Raw genomic sequence first — 20,249 nt, 5'->3', positions numbered from 1 at the left:
AAGTTGGTGGACAAAACCAGAAAACCATTTTTTTTGTGTTCCACAGTCCTGGGAAACAGGATTAGAAATTCTAAGACTTTAAATGTTTGTGCTACAGCAAATATTATCTACGATATTTAGGAGTCATTTTTTTAAAGGATATTTATTCTCCCGGGTCATTAAAGAATTTTTCTACTTTATTTAAAATATCTACCAATTGAAAAAGGAAACAGACATTAGGAAAATTCTGGTTACATTCCTCCCTGCCTCCTGCCCCCTGCCTGCCATTTTCTCATACACACTTTCAAAGTCATCTGAAAATAAGATCATTTTCTTTGCTGGGTCTGTTATCTGATATAAATTAAGGAGACTGTGAATGAACAGAAATTTTACATCGGTACCATTGTTACCTTTAGAGGATACAAAATTATTGACACAGGTAACACAGGATTACAATTTTAACAAAAAAAACTGTGAGAGCCAATGGAAAAAAATTTTTTTGATTGGTTTCCTTTATTATGACCACTGTCTGCCCACAAATTCTACAGCTTGGATTCCTTTTCAAATCCTTCGAAGAGTCTGCTTCATGAGTTACATATATACACACAGAATAAAAACAAATATTCTAATTTAAAAAAATGAAGTAATTTTAAATTTATAGACTAGACAGTTCAATGTAGTCAAAGGGTATAGCTCTGAATAAGATGATGGTAATGGATTTTAAAGCTCAGATGACAAAGGTCTGTTAACTCCGGGTTTGTTTCAAGTATTACAGAGCTGTATTTGAAGTATATGCCTCAACTTCTGTTGCCTTATTGAGCAGTAAAATATTTGAAGTATGAAACGTAATTTTGATGACAAATGCTTCAGAACATCAGGAATAAGATCAATAAAGAGCAAAGTGAATCTAGAACAAGGAAAGGAAAGGTACATTTATTAAAAGTAAAAATAGCAGGCAGTCTCTGACAACAAACAAAACCAAGAATCCAAACACGTCTAATATACATTGTAACAATGCACATATATTTAAAAAAAAAAAAGACCCATTAGTAATTTTTGTTTTTTTTTTAAGAACTTTAGAAAGGAAAAAAGTACTTCAGCTCCCTCCTGCTGGAGGTATGCCCACAAACACAGCATGCGCGACCAGCATCCTCTTTCAAGAGTTCTGTACAGCACAAAATTGCAGTGTGTGCATTCATTATGTGAACACACTGATTCTGAATAAAATCGGTTTCTGTAAGGATGATCCAAAACATAAGTCAGCAGGTCCATTTCATAAAAAATATTCAGAGGCTGCAAGAACAGTGGCAACCATTTTCCAAAATCTTCAGTTTTAACAAAAGGTAGAGAATAACTGCTAAATCTAGATGTTTGCACATTATTTTGCATGAGTATCAAGTACTGTGTAAAAATTTATGTAAAATCTTAAGTTAGCCAAAACTAGTGTCTTTAAACTTTAGATCAAAGTTATTCTTCCCCCTTTTACCGTGGCTGATAAATCTTTTCTGCCTTTGTCCTGAATGATGTCTGTGAAACCAAAGAACTCCGAAAAAAGAGGCAATCCTGAAGGAACACAGTACCAAAAATGTCACTGGAATTCGGTCTTAAGACACACACAGTTCCTGCTGGACGTTGGACTGTGGGAGTTTATTATCCTCCGCCTTCTCATGTCCTGGGGCAAGACAGGTGGTCTTCTTTTTAAACAGCCGAAGGCTCAATCGCAGCAAGTCACTGTCTACCACTGGAGCGCCCGTGTACGCTTGTTTTACAGTGCCCTAATTCGAAGAAAACAAAAACAGATTTTAAAAGATGGATATTATTAGTTAACAGTAGGAACGACAGGGTAACCTCTAACAAAAATGTCAGAGTGGCAAGAAAAATTAATTTGGGATGGATATTTAAAAGCAAAATTGAGATGTTTTCAGATTCAAGGAATCTTAGAGAAGAAAGCGATCTTTGAAAGGACACCTCTTGCTGATAAAGTAGGATCTTTAGCAATCCCTGACAGGTAATCAACTACCTTTTATTTCCAATGACAAAGCAAACAACAGTCACTGCACATTCCTGAGCATGTTGAAATAAAACCTCTTCTTTAGAACTGCACACTAATTCAATCTTACTCTTGCAGGACAACCTTTCAGTCTGAAAGAGAAGCACTGAAGAGAAGCACTGAACACTCCACATTCCTTACTGGTCTGTTACTGTCCCATGAAACACAGGCTCCGGAAGTGAACAAATTCCCTAGGAGACAGCTGATCACTGCAGTATACCGAGAAACTACCACCTCCCTTCTGCTAAAATGTGTATCTCTATTACTATAAGTTAAAGCTACGTTAGCGTTTTTGGAAGTTGCGGTCCTACAATTTTATTAAATGTTCTCCAACTATGTTCATAAATGAAATAAGGTGAGTTTTGACTGTCTCTAGCATTCTGCCATTTCTCTTCTTTCTAGGATCCTTAAAGGATCAGTGCTTCCTTGATCACATGTTGTGATACAGTAAATTGACCTTTTACATGTAGTTCTGTGAGTTTAGACTTAGGTACTGAGTCACGTAACCAGGATTACAATCAGAGAAGTTTCATTGTTCCGAAAACTCCCTTTGCTGTCCCTTTGTTCTCACACCCTCTGGCCAACTCTAACCCTTGGCAACCAATCACAGGGTACCTCTGATCATTCTGCCTCCCCAGAACGTCAAATAAATGGGAATTATATACTGCATGATTTCTGAGACCTGCTCTTGACATTAATCCGTGTCGTTGACAGTACTGGCACTCTGGTTATTTTTTATTACGAAGTAGTAATCCATTATATGGATGTGCCCCAGTTTACCAATTAGCTGTGTATAGAACACTGGGGTGGTTTTCAGTTGTTGGAGATTGTGAAAAGACCTGCTATAAGCTCTTGTGGACAGCTTTTTATATGAACCGAAGTTTTCATTTTTCTAAGGTAAATACCTAGCAATGGGATTACTGGGTCCTATAGTGAGTATATATTTAACTTTATAAGAAAAACCAAACCATTTTCCAAAATGTCTGGCACCACTTCGTATTTTCACCAGCAATAAATGGCAGTTTCAACCGCTCGCAGCCTCACCACAGGGGTTTTTGGTGTTTGGTTTTTAGCTATTATAATAGATTCACAATGGTATCTAATTTAAGTTTTAATCTGCATTCTCTAATGGTTAATGCTCTTTAACATCTTTTCATGTGCTTAACCATATGTATCCATTTATCCTCTTTGGTGAATTGTCCATTCAAGTCTTGCCCATTTAAAAAAAATTGGATTGCCTGTTTTCTGTTAATTTTTGAGAGTTCTTTGTATACTCTAGATACAAGTTCTTTTTAAAAAATTATTTTGTGTATTCTTGTTGCTTGACTTTCCATGCAGACTTTAGAATCAATTTGTCTGCATCTACAGAACCAACCAACTGACCAACCCTGCTGGGATTTTGCTGCATTGTGTTAAATCTGTAGATCCATTTGGGGAGTCTCCTAATCTTAAGTATATTGAATCTTTCAATCCATGAACATGATCTATGTCTCCATTATTTAGGTCATCTTTTTTTGGATCAGTGTTTTATAGTTCTTGGCACACAGATCCTGTACATGTTTTGTTAGATTTATACCTAAGTACTTTTTTGGGGGGAGCCATTGTAAAAAATATTTTTTCCCCTTCACTTCAATTCCCAGGTACTTCTATATACTATTAGTATATGGAAATACAGTTGCTCTTTGCCTGCTTTGTAACCTGTGACCTTGCTAAACTTTTAAGTTCTAAGAGTATTTGTGGTAAATTCCTTGAAACTTACATGTAGACAATCATGTTGTCTGTGAATAAATAGTTTTACTTCTTTCCTTCCAATTTATAGGACTTTTATTTTCTTCTGTTACTGAACTGGCTAGAACTTCCAGTAAAATGTAGAGTGGGGTAGTGAGAATAGGCATCCTTGCCTTGTTCCTGATCTCTTCGGGAAATCTCTCAAACTTTTACCATTAAGTATGATGTTAGCTGTAGGTTTTTTTTTTTTTTTTTTTTTTAAGATTTTATTTATTTATTTGACAGAGAGAAAGAGAGATCACAAGTAGGCAGAGAGGCAGGCAGAGAGAGAGAGGGAAGCAGACTCCCCGTTCAGCAGAGAGCCCGATGTGGGGCTCGACCCCAGGACCCTGAGATCATGACCTGAGCTGAAGGCAGAGGCTTAACCCACTGAGCCACCCAGGCGCCCCAGCTGTAGGTTTTTGTAGATACCCTTTAAAAAGTAAAAGACTGAGAATTCTTATTATAAAGGAATGCTAAATTTTATTAAATGTTTTTTCTGCAGCAATTGATATGTATTTTTTTCTTTTTGGTCTGTTACTATGTAGATTACATTGAATGATTTTAAAATATTAAGCCAGCCTTTAATTCAGATGATATATGGTACTTGGTTGTGGTGTAGTCTTTTTTACATATTGCTGGCTTTGATTTCCAATTTTTGAGGATTTTTTATGTCTATGTTCATGAGAGATACTGATCTGTAGTTTTCTTGATATCCAAGTACTGCTGGCCTCATACAATGAGGTGGGAAGTACTCCTGCCTCTTCAATTTTCTGGAAGAAATTATGTAGAAAAGGTATTATTTCTAACTTAAAGGTTTGGTAGATTTTCAGGTGAAACCATCTGAGAGTGGAGAATTCTTTTCCAAAAATAAAAAACAAAACCAAGTAAAACAGACATAGGACTATTCAGATTTTCTATTACTTCTTGAGGAAGTTTTGGTGCCTGTGGCTTTTACAGCAATTGATCCATTTCTTCTAAATTGTCAAACTTACGTGCATAGATACAATATTATCCTTTCAATAGGATAATATCTGTGAGACTTGTAGGGCATTACCAATATTTTTCATTTCTTCAGAACCAAATTTTGGGTTCACTACTTCTGTTTTCCTATTTATTTTTGGTATTCTTTCTTTCCTTTTGCCTCCTACAGGTTCTATACATTCTTTCAACAAATCTGAGTTAAACTCATTTAGAGCAGCTAAGTGTTCTCTTTGTATCCTTCACCTATCTCTTCTGATGTATAATGTTATTTATATATTTAAAAAATTTTTTATTTAAAGATAATGCCAATATATGAGTTTGCTACCTTTACACATTTTTTCATTATCCAGTAAGTAGTACCACTTTCCTCAATGAATGGTCCTATTCTGTACTTTTCTTTTATAGTTATACATTTTAAAGGTTTTTGTTTATATTTCTTACCATTTGTCATGAGATTGTCTAACGTCTGAAATTTTTTCTTCAGTTGTCTCTTCAGCTTTTGAGCAAGTATTTTTAACCCTGAGCAATCAGAAAGCTCTAATGCTTTCTTTAGATGGATCATTTAAACATTTATACTGTCCCACTGTAACTTTTTATAATGTGTCATGTGCTAGTTAATGGTCTGTGCCCTGCAGTAAAGGATTACAAGGTTCTGACAACAGAATTCTGAGAACAGAATTCTCAAGGAGAATTTTACAAGGGTATTTTTAGTTGTCACAACTTTTGAAAAGCATATGGCATATCAGAGGAGGAACCACGGAATGCTACAAAATTTTTATAAAAAGGGGGCAGGACTCTGGTGAGACTTCAAGATGTGCAGCCTTTCTCCACTGAAGCCTCCTCCTTGAGCCAACAGAACATGATGTGACGGATTATTTTTCAAATTCGGTACTGAGGATGGAATACCACTCTGAATACGTAAAAGGGAAGGTGATTCATTACACACATGCTTATTAGGGCTCCCTGGGGTTTAATTCCCTGGGAAAAACTTCCAACTGAGAAAAGCTGCAAGGAGGACTAGGCACCTAAGCAACTGAAAGATGGGAACTAAGAAAGTAGTGTAGAAGTATATAAAACGGGAGTGCAAAGAATGACTGTAGCAACTCTATAAAAAGTAGTTCTGAGCCAGGACTTTAATCAGGAAAGACCTTAAAAACCTCCTATGCACTGTATCTGTTTCTACTTTAATCTTTTGAATTCATCCCTTGCTTTTCCATGAATTTTTCTTTAATGAAGTACACTTTCTGCTAGCAGTGTTTTCTTAAATGTCCCCAGGTAAAAAGCTAGTATTTCTCTAATCTTTTAAGACCAACTCTCTTAGGCTTTTTAAAGTTAAGACTTTTTCAGTTTCTCAACGGAATTTTTCAATTAATTTTTCAATTTTTCAATTAATCTCAATTAAATGGGATTTTTCTGGGGATGCAAGGATGGTTCTCCCAAATCTAAATTTCTATTTCTCTTATGTTTCAATTCCCTTTACTCTTCTCAAGTAAAAGCTTAAGTATAATCACTTTTATTTTCCTTTCTTCTGACTTGGTACATTCTCATAAATGCTACTTCTTCCTATAAATATCATCATTCTGTGTCTGGAAAATTTTTCCCCCAGATCTTGTTTAGATAATGAAACATACTAGAAATTTACCTTGAGGAACTTCACAAATGAAAATAATTCACAGAAAGAGTATTTTAAACTTTATGCATATAATTTTGAATAACAAATTGCTATGCACAAATGTTCATCAATACTATTAAAGTAAAATGAAAACTATTATAAATAGAATTCTTCCTTTTATATCTATAAAAGACTAGGAAACCGAACTCACAAAAGCAGATAATGAGACCTTAATCTCACTTTAAAGCAATCAAATGGAAAAAAAAAAAGCCATTCATTGATACAATGCATACACTCTGCATTTTTTTTTTTTCAAGGAAACCGTACCTTCTCATTTTTAACAAGCTGCTTCCTGATTGCTGAATCCCGTCTGAAGCATAACGCTTTACAACATGGTCCAAGATTACTAAGGAGACTTGCTCGCTCTTCTTTTCGTAGTAATGCAGCCATGTTGAGAGCCCCCAATTCATGTTCAAAAAGACTGTCTGCATCTTCCAATAAAAACAAATAGGCATTAAGTTTTCCCGAAAATAGGAAAGTGTTACTGGCTGCTTCAATATTCCACACAGTCTGTACTTTATCAGTTGGTGAAAATTACTTTAAAGGCAATATACTTACACATAGTATGCCACAAAACAAGTCTCAATAAATTTAAGAGGACTGAAATCATATCCTGCATCTTTTCAGACAACAGTATAAAACTAGAAATTATAAGGATAAAAAAAACATGTGGAGGCTCAACAACATCCTTAGTTATTGAACCTACTAAAAACAACCAAAGGGTCAACGAAGAAAGAGGAAAACAAAAAATACATCGAGATAATGAAAATAAAAACATAACAGTTCAATATCTTGGGGATACAGCAAAAGCAGTTTTCAGAGGGAAGCTAACAGCAATACAGGCCTACCTCAAGAAAAATCTCAATCTATCCTTAAGCCTAAAGGAACCAGAAAATATAAGAACAAAGCCCAAGGTGAGAAGGAAGGAATAATAAAGATCAGAAGAAATGACAGAGAAAAAAAAAAATCCGTAGAAAAGATCAATGAAACCAAGAGCTGGTTCTCTAAAAAGGAAAATCAAGGAAAAAAGTAAGACACAAATTTAAGAGAAATGAGAAAGAAGTAACAACACCAGAGAAAAACAAAAGATTATAAGAGAGTACTATGAAAAATTATATGTCAACAAACTGGACAACCTAGAAGTGGATAAATTCCTAGAAACATAGTCTTCCAAAACAGAATCAAAAAGAAATAGAATCTGAACAGACTGATTGCTGGTAATCAAAAGCTCCCAACAAAAGTTCAGAAGCAGATGGATTCACAGGTGTTCTATCAAACACTTAAAGAAAGAAAAGCTAATAAATTAATACCCATTCACCTCAAACTATTCCCCCCTAAAATAGGAAGGAAAGCTTCCAAACACATTCTATGAGGCCAGCATTACCCTGACACCAAAACCCAAAGACATCACAAAATAAGAAAACCACAGGCCAATATTTCTGAACATTGATGTAAAAACCCTCAATAAAATATTAAGAAAACACAATCAACAGTGCATTAAAAGGATCATTTACCATGATCAAATGGGATTTTTCTGGGGATGCAAGGATGGTTCAATAAGGATAAAAATCTTGGGCGCCTGAGTGGCTCAGTGGGTTAAGCCTCTGCCTTCGGCTCGGGTCGTGATCTCGGGGTCCTGGGATTGAGCCCCGCATCAGGCTCTCTGCTTAGCAGGGAGCTTGCTTCCTCCTCTCTCTCTCTGCCTGCCTCTCTGCTTACTTGTGATCTCTGTCAAATAAATAAAATCTTTAAAAAAAAAAAAAAAAGGGCATATATGACAAACCCACAGCTAACCTCATACTCAATGGTGAAAAACAGTGTTCCCTCTAAGATCAGGAATAGCACTCTTGACACTTTAATTAAGCATAGTACTAGAAGTCCTAGCCACAGAAATAAAAGGTGTCCAAATTGGTAGGAAGAAGTAAAACTGCCACTGTTTACATATGACATAGCACACAGAAAACCCTAAAGACTCTACCAAAAAATTTCTAGAGGTAACAAATGATTTCAGTAAAATTGAAAGATACAAAATTAATATCCAGAAATCAGCTGCATTTCTATACACTATAACAAAGTTACAGACAAGGAATTAAGAAAAAAATTTCATTTACAATTGCACCAAAACCAAATAACTGGGAATAAACTTAAACAAGGAGGTTAAAGACCTGTACTCTGAAAACTATAAAACACTGAGGAAAGAAACTGAAGATACAAACAAATGCAAACACATACCATGCTTGTGGTTTAGAAGAATAGTGTTAAAATAGTCTACACTACCAAAGCAACCTACAGATTCAATGCAATTTCTATCAAAATACCAATAATGTTCACAAAACTAGAACAAATAATCCTAAAATGTGTATGGAACCACCTAAGAGCCCGAATAGCCAAAGTTATCTTGGGGGGAAAAAGAACAATGCTGGAGGGATCACAATCCCAGATATCAAGATCTACTACAAAGCTATAGATAAATTAATACAGAGAACAAACTCATGGTTGCTGGGGGGGCGGGGGGGAGGTTGGGCAATGAGCAAAATGGGTGAGAGGCAGCTTCCAACTACGGAACAAAGAAACCACAGGGATGAAAGGTACAGCATAGGGGATATACTGAATAGTATTATAATAGCATATGGGGGCACCTGGGTGGCTCAGGGGGTTGAGCCTCTGCCTTTGGCTCAGGTCATGATCCCAGGGTCCTGTGATCGAGTCCCACATCGGGCTCTCTGCTTGGCAGGGAGCCTGCTTCCTCCTCTCTCTCTGTGTGCCTCTCTGCCTACTTGTGATTTCTGTCTGTCAAATAAATAAATAATCTTAAAAAAAAAAATAGCATATGATGACAGATGGGTGCTACACTTGTGAACAGAGCATAACACAGAATTATTGTATTGCTATATTGTACACCTGAAACACAGTGCCAACCATACTTCAAAAATTTAAAAGGCACTATATTTTCTGAAAGATCTTGAACATGTAGTTATGTTGCTAGTCTTAAACAAAAGTAAATATTCAGATAGCCTCTTTAAGAGGTAAGACACGTAGCCTTAGGGAGAAAGAATTTAAGACTCTGATTGCTGTTCATGACTGGAAAAAAAAGTTCAAGTTAGAAAGTGGAGTTAAATTCAGTATACTGCTTACCCCTGACTATTATGTAAAGTTCTAGATTACATTTTATGACTTTATTATAGCAATATTCAAATGCAGTAATACATTTTGTGACCTCTTAAAAAAAAAAATCAGGAAAGTGATAAGATGTTAGACAACCTGCAAATTTTATCCCAGATTTGGTCACTATAAAAACAACATATTAAAATCAGTCATAACATGCCAAGATGGGGAGAAAACACTTAAATATCTCCTCAGCTTTAATGGAAAATAAAGAGGTTGGGTTAAAATAGACAAAAAATCAAAATAACAGAATAGGGCCAGTCAGGAATCCAAATATATATATAACAGAGTAGTAATTTCAAAGCTAGCATTCTATAAGCTAGCCAGAAGTACCAAAAGGTACTAGATACCACTTATATGACATGATCAAATACGTTACTGTTACAGTCCACAAAGGAAAACAGTAACACCTAGTAAAAACAAAGTAGACATATTTAAGAATGAATGGAATTGCATATTTCACTTTCATTTCCTGAACCACAAAGTATAGTGAGAATAGATAATTAACAAGTTAGTCTCACCTAATATATCTAGTCAATAGGTTTGTATACCTGTCAGTAGGTACAGAATATAAGAAAAGGGTAAATAAATATAAAGAAAAAACTCAAAACCAGTTTGCAAATGTTGGTGTCTACCAGAATTATCTGAGGAGCATTCTATAATACAGTACCAGGGTTCTACCACTGTATCTACAGAACGTCCAGTTGGACCAGCATACCTAAGTGGAAAAAAGCCATTACTCAGGTGAATCAGACATAAAACATACTGAGCCAATCAACAAGAATCACAAAAAACCCCCCCAAACCCCAAAATATTAACTACCCTTCCATTATAATGTAGAAGAAATGTGTGCGGAGCCCATTTTCTTCCTTAGAAACTAGTCACTATGACAAATTTCTTTTTGTTGAAATCCTTATTTTCTGCTTTTAAAACAATACAAAACACACACTTGCACATGTCCTTAGAAAAGTCCAACATAGTTAAACTTCCAGTTTCTTCATGGTTTTCATTGTACTTTTTTTTTTTTTTTTTTTTTAAATTAAGTCTTCACCCAACATGGGGCTTGAACTCATGACCTTGAGGATCAAGAGTTGCAGGCTCTACCAACCAGGCCAACCAGGCGCCCGTACTTGTTTTTAATCTATCACACTGTACACAGAAAACCTAGACAAAAGCAACTTAAATTTCAGTATTCATGTAAAGTTTTCGGTCTTCAACCTTAGAATTTTTTTCAAAATTACATATGATGTAGGGATATACTTTCTTCAGTATTGGGGTACTGAAACAGACTAAATGGGATAGAAAAAAATCAGTTATCAATTATTTTACAAATACCTATTAAACACCTACTGTGTGTCAGGTACTCTTCTAGGCAATAGCATAATTAGAATGTCTAAAATCATTAGACAAAGGATACAGCAGTAAACAAAGTCCCATCCCTTAGGACACTTCTATTCAGCATCATGTACCAATTCTCTCATTCTCTAATAAAGCTATCACAGCAAAAAATAGGAGATCTGACTGATAAGCAACAACTAATCCCCATTTACAATGTATGTCATCAAGTTAGGGCCAAACTACATTTCTATAGTTAGCAAAGTCATAGGAGCAAATAGCTTCAGAGGTGGGTAAGAACTTAGGGGTTTCGTTCCATCATTTTATACCCACAGGAGTTATCTGCTTAAGGTCACAGAGCCAACCAAACAAGGCAGAAAGTAGGGGGCAGGAACCCAAGAGTTTGGTCATTTGTCAAGTTAATATACATTCACAATTATAATTTGTTTCATATACATACATTCTGTGTTCACTGGGACAGGTCAAAATAAAGTGTTTCACAACTTATGCTAACAATCGGGAAAAAAAACCCCATGAAACAACATTTTCAATTTTATATTAGGAAAAAGCTTAATTTTTAAAATTATTTTACTTTCACAAACATGATATAAAATTAAATGCTGCTTTGCTGTTTTTCTCCTTTCCTTCTTTTTACCACCCAGTCACCCCCCTCCTATTAATTATTGATAAGGTAGGAACCAGATAAAACAGAAAAAAAAATGGTAGAACAGTGAAAAGTTGTTGCCATAAGGTCTAAAATCAATAAAATATTTTCAAAAGAAATAGTAACAGTCAATATATATTGAGTGTCACTACATAACAGGAATTGTTCCAAGTATTTTCCTTATAATACCTCTTTTTGTTCCTCCTAATGATCTTATGAAGCTGATGGTCTAATTATTCCCAGCATACAAATGGTGACACTAACACGTAGCAATTAAATATAGCTAATCAGTGGTGAGCTTAGTGAGGAATCCAGACCATCTGGCCTAGACACCACGTTCTAAGTTTTTAATTCCTTTGCTAAAGGCTCAACCTACACATTTGCATTTGGGTAGAACTCTGCATTTCCTAAAGGAAAAGGGTGCCAAGACACCCAACTTACTTAGATACGAAAAATATCTATTCCATTCTTCTGGGCTCTGCTTTGTTTAGTTTTGGGAACACCACTGAGGGCTCTGACATTTGAACTTACCTGTTAAAAAAGTAATTATGGTAAGAAAGATCAATTGGGCTATTTTCGTAACTTTTCTGTGGGTTTTAATTTTCATGGTCAAAATTGCTTTTTAAAATTTCAAAGAAGGGGCGCCTGGGTGGCTCAGTGGGTTGGGCCGCTGCCTTCGGCTCGGGTCATGGTCTCAGGGTCCTGGGATCGAGCCCCGCATCGGGCTCTCTGCTCAGCAGGGAGCCTGCTTCCTCCTCTCTCTGCCTGCCTCTCTGCCTGCTTGTGATCTCTCTGTCGAATAAATAAATAAAATCTTTAAAAAAAAAAAATAAAGCATAACTCTTAAAAAAAAAAATAAAATAAAATAAAATTTCAAAGAAGAGGGGCACGTGGGTGGCTCGGCGGGTTAAAGCTTCTGCCTTCAGCTCAGGTCATGATCCCAGGGTCCTGGGATCGAGCCCCGCGTCGGGATCTCTGCTCAGCGGGGAGCCTGCTTCCCTTCCTCTCTCTGCCTGCCTCTCTGCCTACTTGTGATCTCTCTCTGTCAAATAAATAAATAAAATCTTTAAAAAATTTTTTTTCAAAGAAGATTTAAATAAAGAACATAAGTGAATCCTCAAACAAAAGAAAACACGAAACAAAAAAACCCAGTTCCTATATGGTAAGTGCTGCATGAGAACAGAACAGCACCCTTTGCAAAGGCACTTAATTAACAGTTACAGCAGACACTGCACAAAATAAAATGGAATTACCTTTGGGTTTTTCTAAAAGTCTCTGACATGTTTCTTTGACTTTGGTGAAGAGTTCAGAACCTGCCAACTTCTTAGAAATCCCAACTCTTAGCATAACAGCTGCAGGTGTGAATTTTAACAATGCAGCCCCAGGCTCTCGTGGTTCTTTTGGATGCTTTGGCATAAGACCAGACCAATCCACATCTATCACATCTAATGGATCTGTAAAAAGTTAAGAAAAGGATTTTTTTTTTCCACACCAACAAACATTCTTGTTATCTTTAGAGAAACAAAAATTGCAAAACACAGCATTAAATAAGTGCTTTGAACCAAAATGTCTTATTCTTAAAATGAAAGCTTTCCTATAAAGACAAATATTTAGAATCTAAGGACTTTACAATAAAAAAACCTCACCAAAAGAAAATAGGCAAGCAAACAAAAACCCAAACACATTCCTATAAATAACTCAGGCAGCGGCTATTAATACTGAACACAAATAATCCACCCACTGACAGGAACAACTGTGAAAAATTAACAAAGTAATATTCTATTTAGAAGTACCTAATGGCATATAATAAAAAAGAGGAGATATATAAAAAATACAATCATACATACCTTCTACATTAGTAGGAAAAATTATGAAATATAAAAAATTAAGTCAAAATAAAAGTTTAATATTTTACATACCCAGACACAGCAAAGACCCTCATGATGACTTAAAAAAAAGTTAAAACAATCAGACTAATTGGGATATTCAACAGGAACATCAATGGGTGTTATTTCATGATGTAGTCACTAGAATAAGCTCTGGCAATGCATAAAGTATATTATAAGGGAAAATAATTTGGTTCAGAAAACTGACAGAGGTATACAGATACTGTTCAAATATAATTTCAACGATTGTAAATTTTTGAATGATTGTTTCAAATTTGTCTTGTGAAACCACAATTTTGAAGTTCTGTACCATATGTCTACCACCTAGAACGTTGTTAGGCAATCAGTATTTGGTTAGATTCTAGGTCATGTAATATGAATCTTAACCTGTGGAATGGAATCTTAGAACTTTGCTATTTTAAATGGGACCCTTTCCAATTTATGGGCAATGTCTACTTAAAAATGAGCAGACTATATGGACTATAATTTTCATTTTATTGGCCTTTCAGTCTTAAACATAAAGGGAAAAATTCCAACTGCCTTTCATTAATTCACACAGCATGAAAGGGAACAAAAACTACCTTAAAAATTATCTGACTTATGATATTATGTTCAACCACACTTATAAATGATTACCTGGCATCTTCTCCTCATCCTGTTGGTCTTCCCTCTTTTCAGCATCACCTGCCAGAATTTCATCTAGCTCATCATCGCTGATTGGCTCATATCCTTCTCCAGCACCAGATCCTAATGAATGTGCATCATCTAACTTGGATTCGTCATCTCCTGCTTTGGAAAGATCAATTTCTTGTCAAAGAGCACATCTAAGGGACATCTAAGTGAAACCAAAGAGGAAACACTAAAAATACCTGAAAAGTTTTTTTTCCTTAGAAAACTACATTTCTTAATTATTTAAAATACTTGACAATTCAAAAAGAAAAAACCTGAAATTTAATGGCAAGAACACAGTACTAACAGCAATATCGAAACAAGTTATAAGATTACAATTAAAATATGACGTAAGGTACCACTAACTTATTAATGTTGCTTGCATGTGTCAATTTCTTATAAACTTCAAGTAAATTCAAATTTACTAACTTCAAAAGGATGCAATAATTTCTTTACCTATATAAGCTCATTAACTCAAAAGACTTGCAGACCTGTTCATAGCATTTAGCTGATGATACAAAGATCTTTACAGCAGTGAGGTAAAAATGTAAAAGTGCCATTAATCTTCTCCCTACCTCCCCATTCATCTTCCCTATTCCAACACAATTTTAAAAAGAATGCTGTAGGGGCGCCTGGGTGGCTCAGTGTGTTAAAGCCTCTGCCTTCAGCTCAGGTCATGATCCCAGGGTCCTGGGATCGAGCCCCGCATCAGGCTCTCTGCTCCGCGGGGAGTCTGCTTCCTCCTCTCTCTGCCAGCCTCTCTACCTACTTGTGATCTCTGTCTGTCAAATAAATAAACAAAATCTTAAAAAAAAAAAAAAAAAGAATGCTGTAATATAATTTTAAAATATTTTGTTGGTACCACCGGCATTCATTTTATTTACCTTACTTATCTTTCTCAACCACATAAGCTAAGCTTTGTCACCTAGTGAGTTAGTTGTGAACTTAAAAACTTTCCTAAAACTACAGAGTATGCTTAATATTTCTAATCAGCAGTTACCCACATACTTTACTGAGTTTACAACACTAGTTTTCAAAATGCAACACTATGCTTCACAGGTATAAATTTGCAGCAAATAAAATACAGTAAACTATGAGATATTTCTAGTCATCCCATAATTTTCTATTCTATTAAATTCTTTAATAATCTCCTTATGCCTCCACCAATTTGCTTTTAAGGTAACCAACTTTAATGAGTTCATTATAGAAATATATGTCTAAACATATATGCAAATAACATTTTTATTTTTCCAAGTTTATCCAACTCATTTTCCTACTATAGATGAATAAAATTTTTTATCTCACATTAGGTAATTCACCTATAAATTTTTATGCTATGTTATCTGTGATCATAACCAGTGAATGATATGATGTATCTTAGGGATGAGGGGCACTGACTCCAATCACAAGAGAGCTATTATAATGATTAGTTCAATTATATTCAATTATACCCCGAGGTTGTACCTCCATTAGTGCCATCACGATTTGAGGCTATTTATACTCAAAATTGAGATGGAACTGTAATGTGAAGAACACTGAGATAAAAATGTTTCTGTTAGGGAAAAAAAGTATCTAACAGATGGTGTACTGGAATATATCTAATCAGTTAACCAAGAAATGGTAAAGATGTTTACAGTTCCAAAAGAATATGAATTTTACTCTGGGCCCAATGTTACAATATGGCAAATGAACAGTAAAATATTGCCACTTACATACAAGTATCTCATAATCTCTTGAGGGATTGAAATGGAGAGGTTTTATCAGAACAGTATACGCACTGGTACCAGACTGGACAATCCAAGGAGACAGAAGTTCTAGGAGAATTCCCAGGGGAGTCATTACTATTGTTAAGCCAGCTTATAATTCACCAATGAATAAGATGTGTGGGTATGTATGCACAGGCAGTACATATTTTTATTCATCAACCATTTACTGTGTCCTTGCTACAGTCTTGATGATAAAGAAATGAAAAGTTCTGGGTCCCTAACAAAGGCATACAGTATAGTGGGGGAGAAAACCATAGAAAAATTACTGTAATACAGTGTGGGGATGCTACAAAAGCAATGCAGACCAGGTGCTCTGAAAAACCCCCAGAGCAGAGAAGGCTTCACAGAGGAAATGACACACAGACTGGGAGTTGATGTCGGAGTAAAAGAAGATAAAAGGGCAAATGTCTACCAGACAATGGGAAGAGAGGGGACAAAGATGGCTGGAGTGTAGTGCCTTCAGAGAATTCAGAGGTGTGAGTCAGTCTGTAGTGCAGTCTGGGGCTACAGGAGGAGTAGGGCAGTGGAGAATGATGTTCCCCACCGCTGAGGCTGGTTCTGAGTGGGTCAGATTGGAAATGCAGCTTTGGGGAATACGTACAGTTTCATGTATTTGTTCTCAACTGCCCTGGAAAACAGGATCACTAATAGTTATTTAGTCCATCTCTGAACCAAGAAATAACTTCTGTTTGTGATTTTTTTAAGCATCTAAGAAAAAGAGGTGATAACTATTTTTTTAAATACCTCCAGAAACCACATTTAAGTTTCTTTTATTTCATATAGGCTAATTTGAACCAAGTCTATCCTGACAGTACCAATCAGGGGAATGCATTTTTGAATATCACAGGGCTTTTCCTTATGCATATCAGCAGAACACCTTTTTTTTTTTTTTTAAAGATTTTATTTATTTATTTGACAGAGAAAGAGAGATCACAAGTAGGCAGAGAGGCAGGCAGAGAGGGAAACAGGCTCTCCGCCGAGCAGAGAGCCCGATGCGGCACTCGATCCCAGGACCCTGAGATCATGACCCGAGCCGAAGGCAGCGGCCTAACCCACTGAGCCACCCGGGCACCCAGCAGAACACCTTCTTAAGAAAATATTTTGTTTCCTATATAAATGGAAAAGGAACGGAGCAGGGTAACAGACAAAAACGTGTGGCACTCACCTTCCACACTCTCAGTTCTCTCAGCTTTGTTTATATCTTCAAATCCCTGCACAGATCCTAGATCTTTATCCATTTTTTCCTTATCCGAAGCAAGAGAATCTCGCGAAGTGCCTTCTAGGTCTCTTTCATGTTCACTTTCCAGTTTTACTTCACTGCGTTTAACAGACTCTATTTGGGAAGAACTCTCAAAAGTTCTGTCTCTGTCTCTGTCCCTGTCCCTTTCCACAGAATCAGGAATTAGTCTCTCTCTTTCCCTGTCCAAATCTCTCCTTTTGTCTCGCTCTCTCTCTCGTTCCCGCAATCTATCTCGATCCCTGTTCCGTGGCCAATCTTTATCAGCATCTCGGTCCCATTCTCTCTGTCTTGTATCTCTCCTCTCTCTTTCCCGCTCTCTATCATGCTCATACCGATCACGTTCTTGAAGCCTATCTCTGCTATCAAACGACCCGGATCTTGAATGGACCTGTCGATCCGATTCAGGAGAACTTCTTCTCGAACTATGGCTCCTTGAGTCCTGGCGATCTAAAATAAATATACAAAGAGTTAACATATGAGAAGATAAACCATGCTTCATTGTTGCTACACTTGTGGTGAGCAAAGCTAAGTCAAATCACTGTGTTATATACAACACCTCCAACTAATGCAACATTCTATGTCCACCGTACTTCAAGAGGAAGAAAATGCTTCATATCTTAGGATCTTAATTAAAGCTTACAATTTGATACTTCTCCATTTCCAATTATACACAGAACTCATTTTAAGGAAAAATTGATCTCTCTCCATTAAAGTGCTAATAAAATATGTAAAAGACAAGGAAACACGTTTATTTCCACTATAACCACAAAATATCTTCTAAGAAATATATGTGTAAAATGGGTCAGCATTAACAGAACTGATCACTTCATTATATGATCTCTTCCTATATCCTACCTTATTTTCTGGGGTCAAAAGAAAAAGCACTGGCTGTAGGAAGAAGAGCAGGAAGGTTAAAATTTTAGGCATCAATAAGGGACCTGAATACATAAGCCCTTCCACCAAGATATACTTACTAACATCTTGATGTTAAACTGATGGGCGTCACTCAAAGTATCTCTATTATAACGCTGGTATTAAATGGTAACATTTTGGTGGCATGCTTAAGCTTTTAAGCTCCTTAAACTTTAAGGCACTGTGTATCGTAACCAATTTCGCATTTACTTTATAATCTGCGTAAAATATAAAATTGTATGTAATATACTAAGACAGGAAACACTTGGCTAGATTATAATTCAATTTTATTACCTGAAGAAGTACTTCGACTGGGTTCTCCACGCTTTAACTGATCAATCCTAGATTTTCTCTCTCCTGTGATTTCCAGACTTTTTGTTTTCTCTCTATCTCTTGAGCCACTATGCAGTACTCTCTTTCGACCACTCTGGTCATCTCCACTTCGATGGGCAGAATCATTGGATGGGGAACGGAGACGACTAGACGTATGACTACGATTACTCCGATTGCTCCCAAGGCTGCTACTCCTCTTCTGATCCACTGGCTTGCGATGTGGCGCATCTTCTATAGTGACGTGAGGTGCCTCTACTTTTTCTGCTCGTGTTCTATGGCATTTTCTATGTGAGTCTTCGTTGGCGGTACTGGGTGTGGCAGAGGCGGCAATAGCGGTGGCGGATGCGCTGAAGGTGGTGGCAGCAGATGCGGAGAGAGTAGCAGGGGCAATGGTACTGGCCGCAGTGGCTACAGGAGGAGGAGGAGGAGGAAGAGAAGACGGAGAAGGCGTCCTTCCAGGAGTAGGAGCCCTGGCAGCGTGCTCCGGTTCTGCCCCTTCGGCACGGTCAGGTACATCCTCATCAGACCAGTCACTGAATGCCGTATCTTCTTTTTTCTGAGAATCCTCTAGACTGCCATCCTTACCATTGGAAATTTCCACCAGTTCCTCTCTGGTTGTTATAGGGGGAGTCCGTGGGCCTCTCTTCTTCTTATTCTGCAGTACTGCTTCTTCATCAGAAATATCAGAATCGCCTTTGGATTTTTTACGTTTTTTTTCAATACTTTTCTTCTTCTGTCCTTTTTTTGGTGAAAATACCTGACCATCTTCAGATGCTGTCTCTGCGTTACCCCTCTCTATCCCAACATCATCCTCTTTCTTTTTCTTAATAGGTTTCTTTTGAATTTTTGCTTTTTTCTTGTTCTCATCATGAGCTCGATCAGGTATGTCTCGATCATCAGATAGGTGGTGTCCCATCATGTCTTGTGCACGAGTTCTTGAACTTTCCATAATTTCTGTCTGTTCTCTTTGCTTATCTACAGAAGAAACTTTCTCTTTGAGCTCTTGCTCTTCATAGCGCCTTGAACTCTCTTTTCTTTCTAGTTTACGATCTTCCTCTTTCCATCTACCCTGCCTGTCTTCTGTAAGGTGTGATGGACTGAGAGAACGAGACTCTTGAGGTCGTACAACCTGGCTCAAGAGTCTATGTTTTTCATCTATACAAAAAGATGAAAGTAATCACACTTTCACCAGGTAAACAACATGGCATGTTACACAGAAATAATAATAACCCAACCTCTCACTTTTCATTTTAAAACTTTAAAAGTGGCAATAATTTCACTCACAACAGGGCTTTATTACAAATAGTAGGAGATGACAGTGCAAGTACGATACAGGAACTGCATTTCTAGCATATACTTTAGTCATATGAGATATTCAGAGGCAGCAGAGCAAGAAAAATTTTAAATCTTACTTCATCATTTTCTACTAATGCCAAAGAATGGTCTCATGGTTATAAAAGAAAATGGATATAGAAACACAGAAAATAGATTCTGCTTACTTTTATCATCTCCACTGTTGTACGCATCACTGTCGGGAGAATGCTCTCGCCGGCGCTTAGGTGATTGACGAGGGCTAGGACTTCCTTCATTTCTATAACGTTTCCTAAGTTGAACAAATATAATTTATAAACCTCCAGGGGATAAAAAAGTGATTTTCTTACTAGTATTATGTCTTTACTATAACTAGAATATAAAATTGTGAGGGCAATATTGTCAGAGCTATATCATACAAAAGGTATTCAGCATCTTTAATAAAATTCTTCACTTCGTTTGTTAAGACACACAATTGTGGACTTAAAATACACGGCAATAGGTCTTTCTTCATTA

At 36.5% G+C, this 20,249-nt stretch overlaps 1 protein-coding gene across 6 annotated transcripts in view; it reads right to left on the bottom strand.

Annotated features, from left to right (window-relative positions):
- Positions 1-220: 220 nt before the first annotated feature.
- Positions 221-20,249, bottom strand: part of LOC111146983 (zinc finger CCCH-type containing 13) — a 102,149-nt gene continuing 82,120 nt past the window's right edge. For 4 of the 6 annotated variants that reach the window (XM_022502790.1, XM_022502793.1, XM_022502794.1 and 1 more), the window contains 7 exons: positions 19,922-20,025; positions 18,384-19,577; positions 17,103-17,624; positions 14,139-14,291; positions 12,870-13,070; positions 6,720-6,883; positions 221-1,754 (listed from right to left, as the gene is read on the bottom strand). In XM_022502790.1, the coding sequence (XP_022358498.1) occupies positions 1,584-1,754; positions 6,720-6,883; positions 12,870-13,070; positions 14,139-14,291; positions 17,103-17,624; positions 18,384-19,577; positions 19,922-20,025 (2,509 nt within the window). In that variant the 3' untranslated portion in view covers positions 221-1,583. The remainder of the gene's footprint in view (positions 1,755-6,719; positions 6,884-12,869; positions 13,071-14,138; positions 14,292-17,102; positions 17,625-18,383; positions 19,578-19,921; positions 20,026-20,249) is intronic. The other 2 variants (XM_022502792.1, XM_022502795.1) reach the window with 1 other exon arrangement.

Source organism: Enhydra lutris, unplaced genomic scaffold (genome assembly GCF_002288905.1).
Source record: "Enhydra lutris kenyoni isolate GAN:26980312 unplaced genomic scaffold, ASM228890v2 scaffoldscaffold15, whole genome shotgun sequence".
Classification (NCBI taxonomy): domain Eukaryota; kingdom Metazoa; phylum Chordata; class Mammalia; order Carnivora; family Mustelidae; genus Enhydra; species Enhydra lutris.
This window is presented reverse-complemented; position numbering and strand designations above follow the sequence as displayed.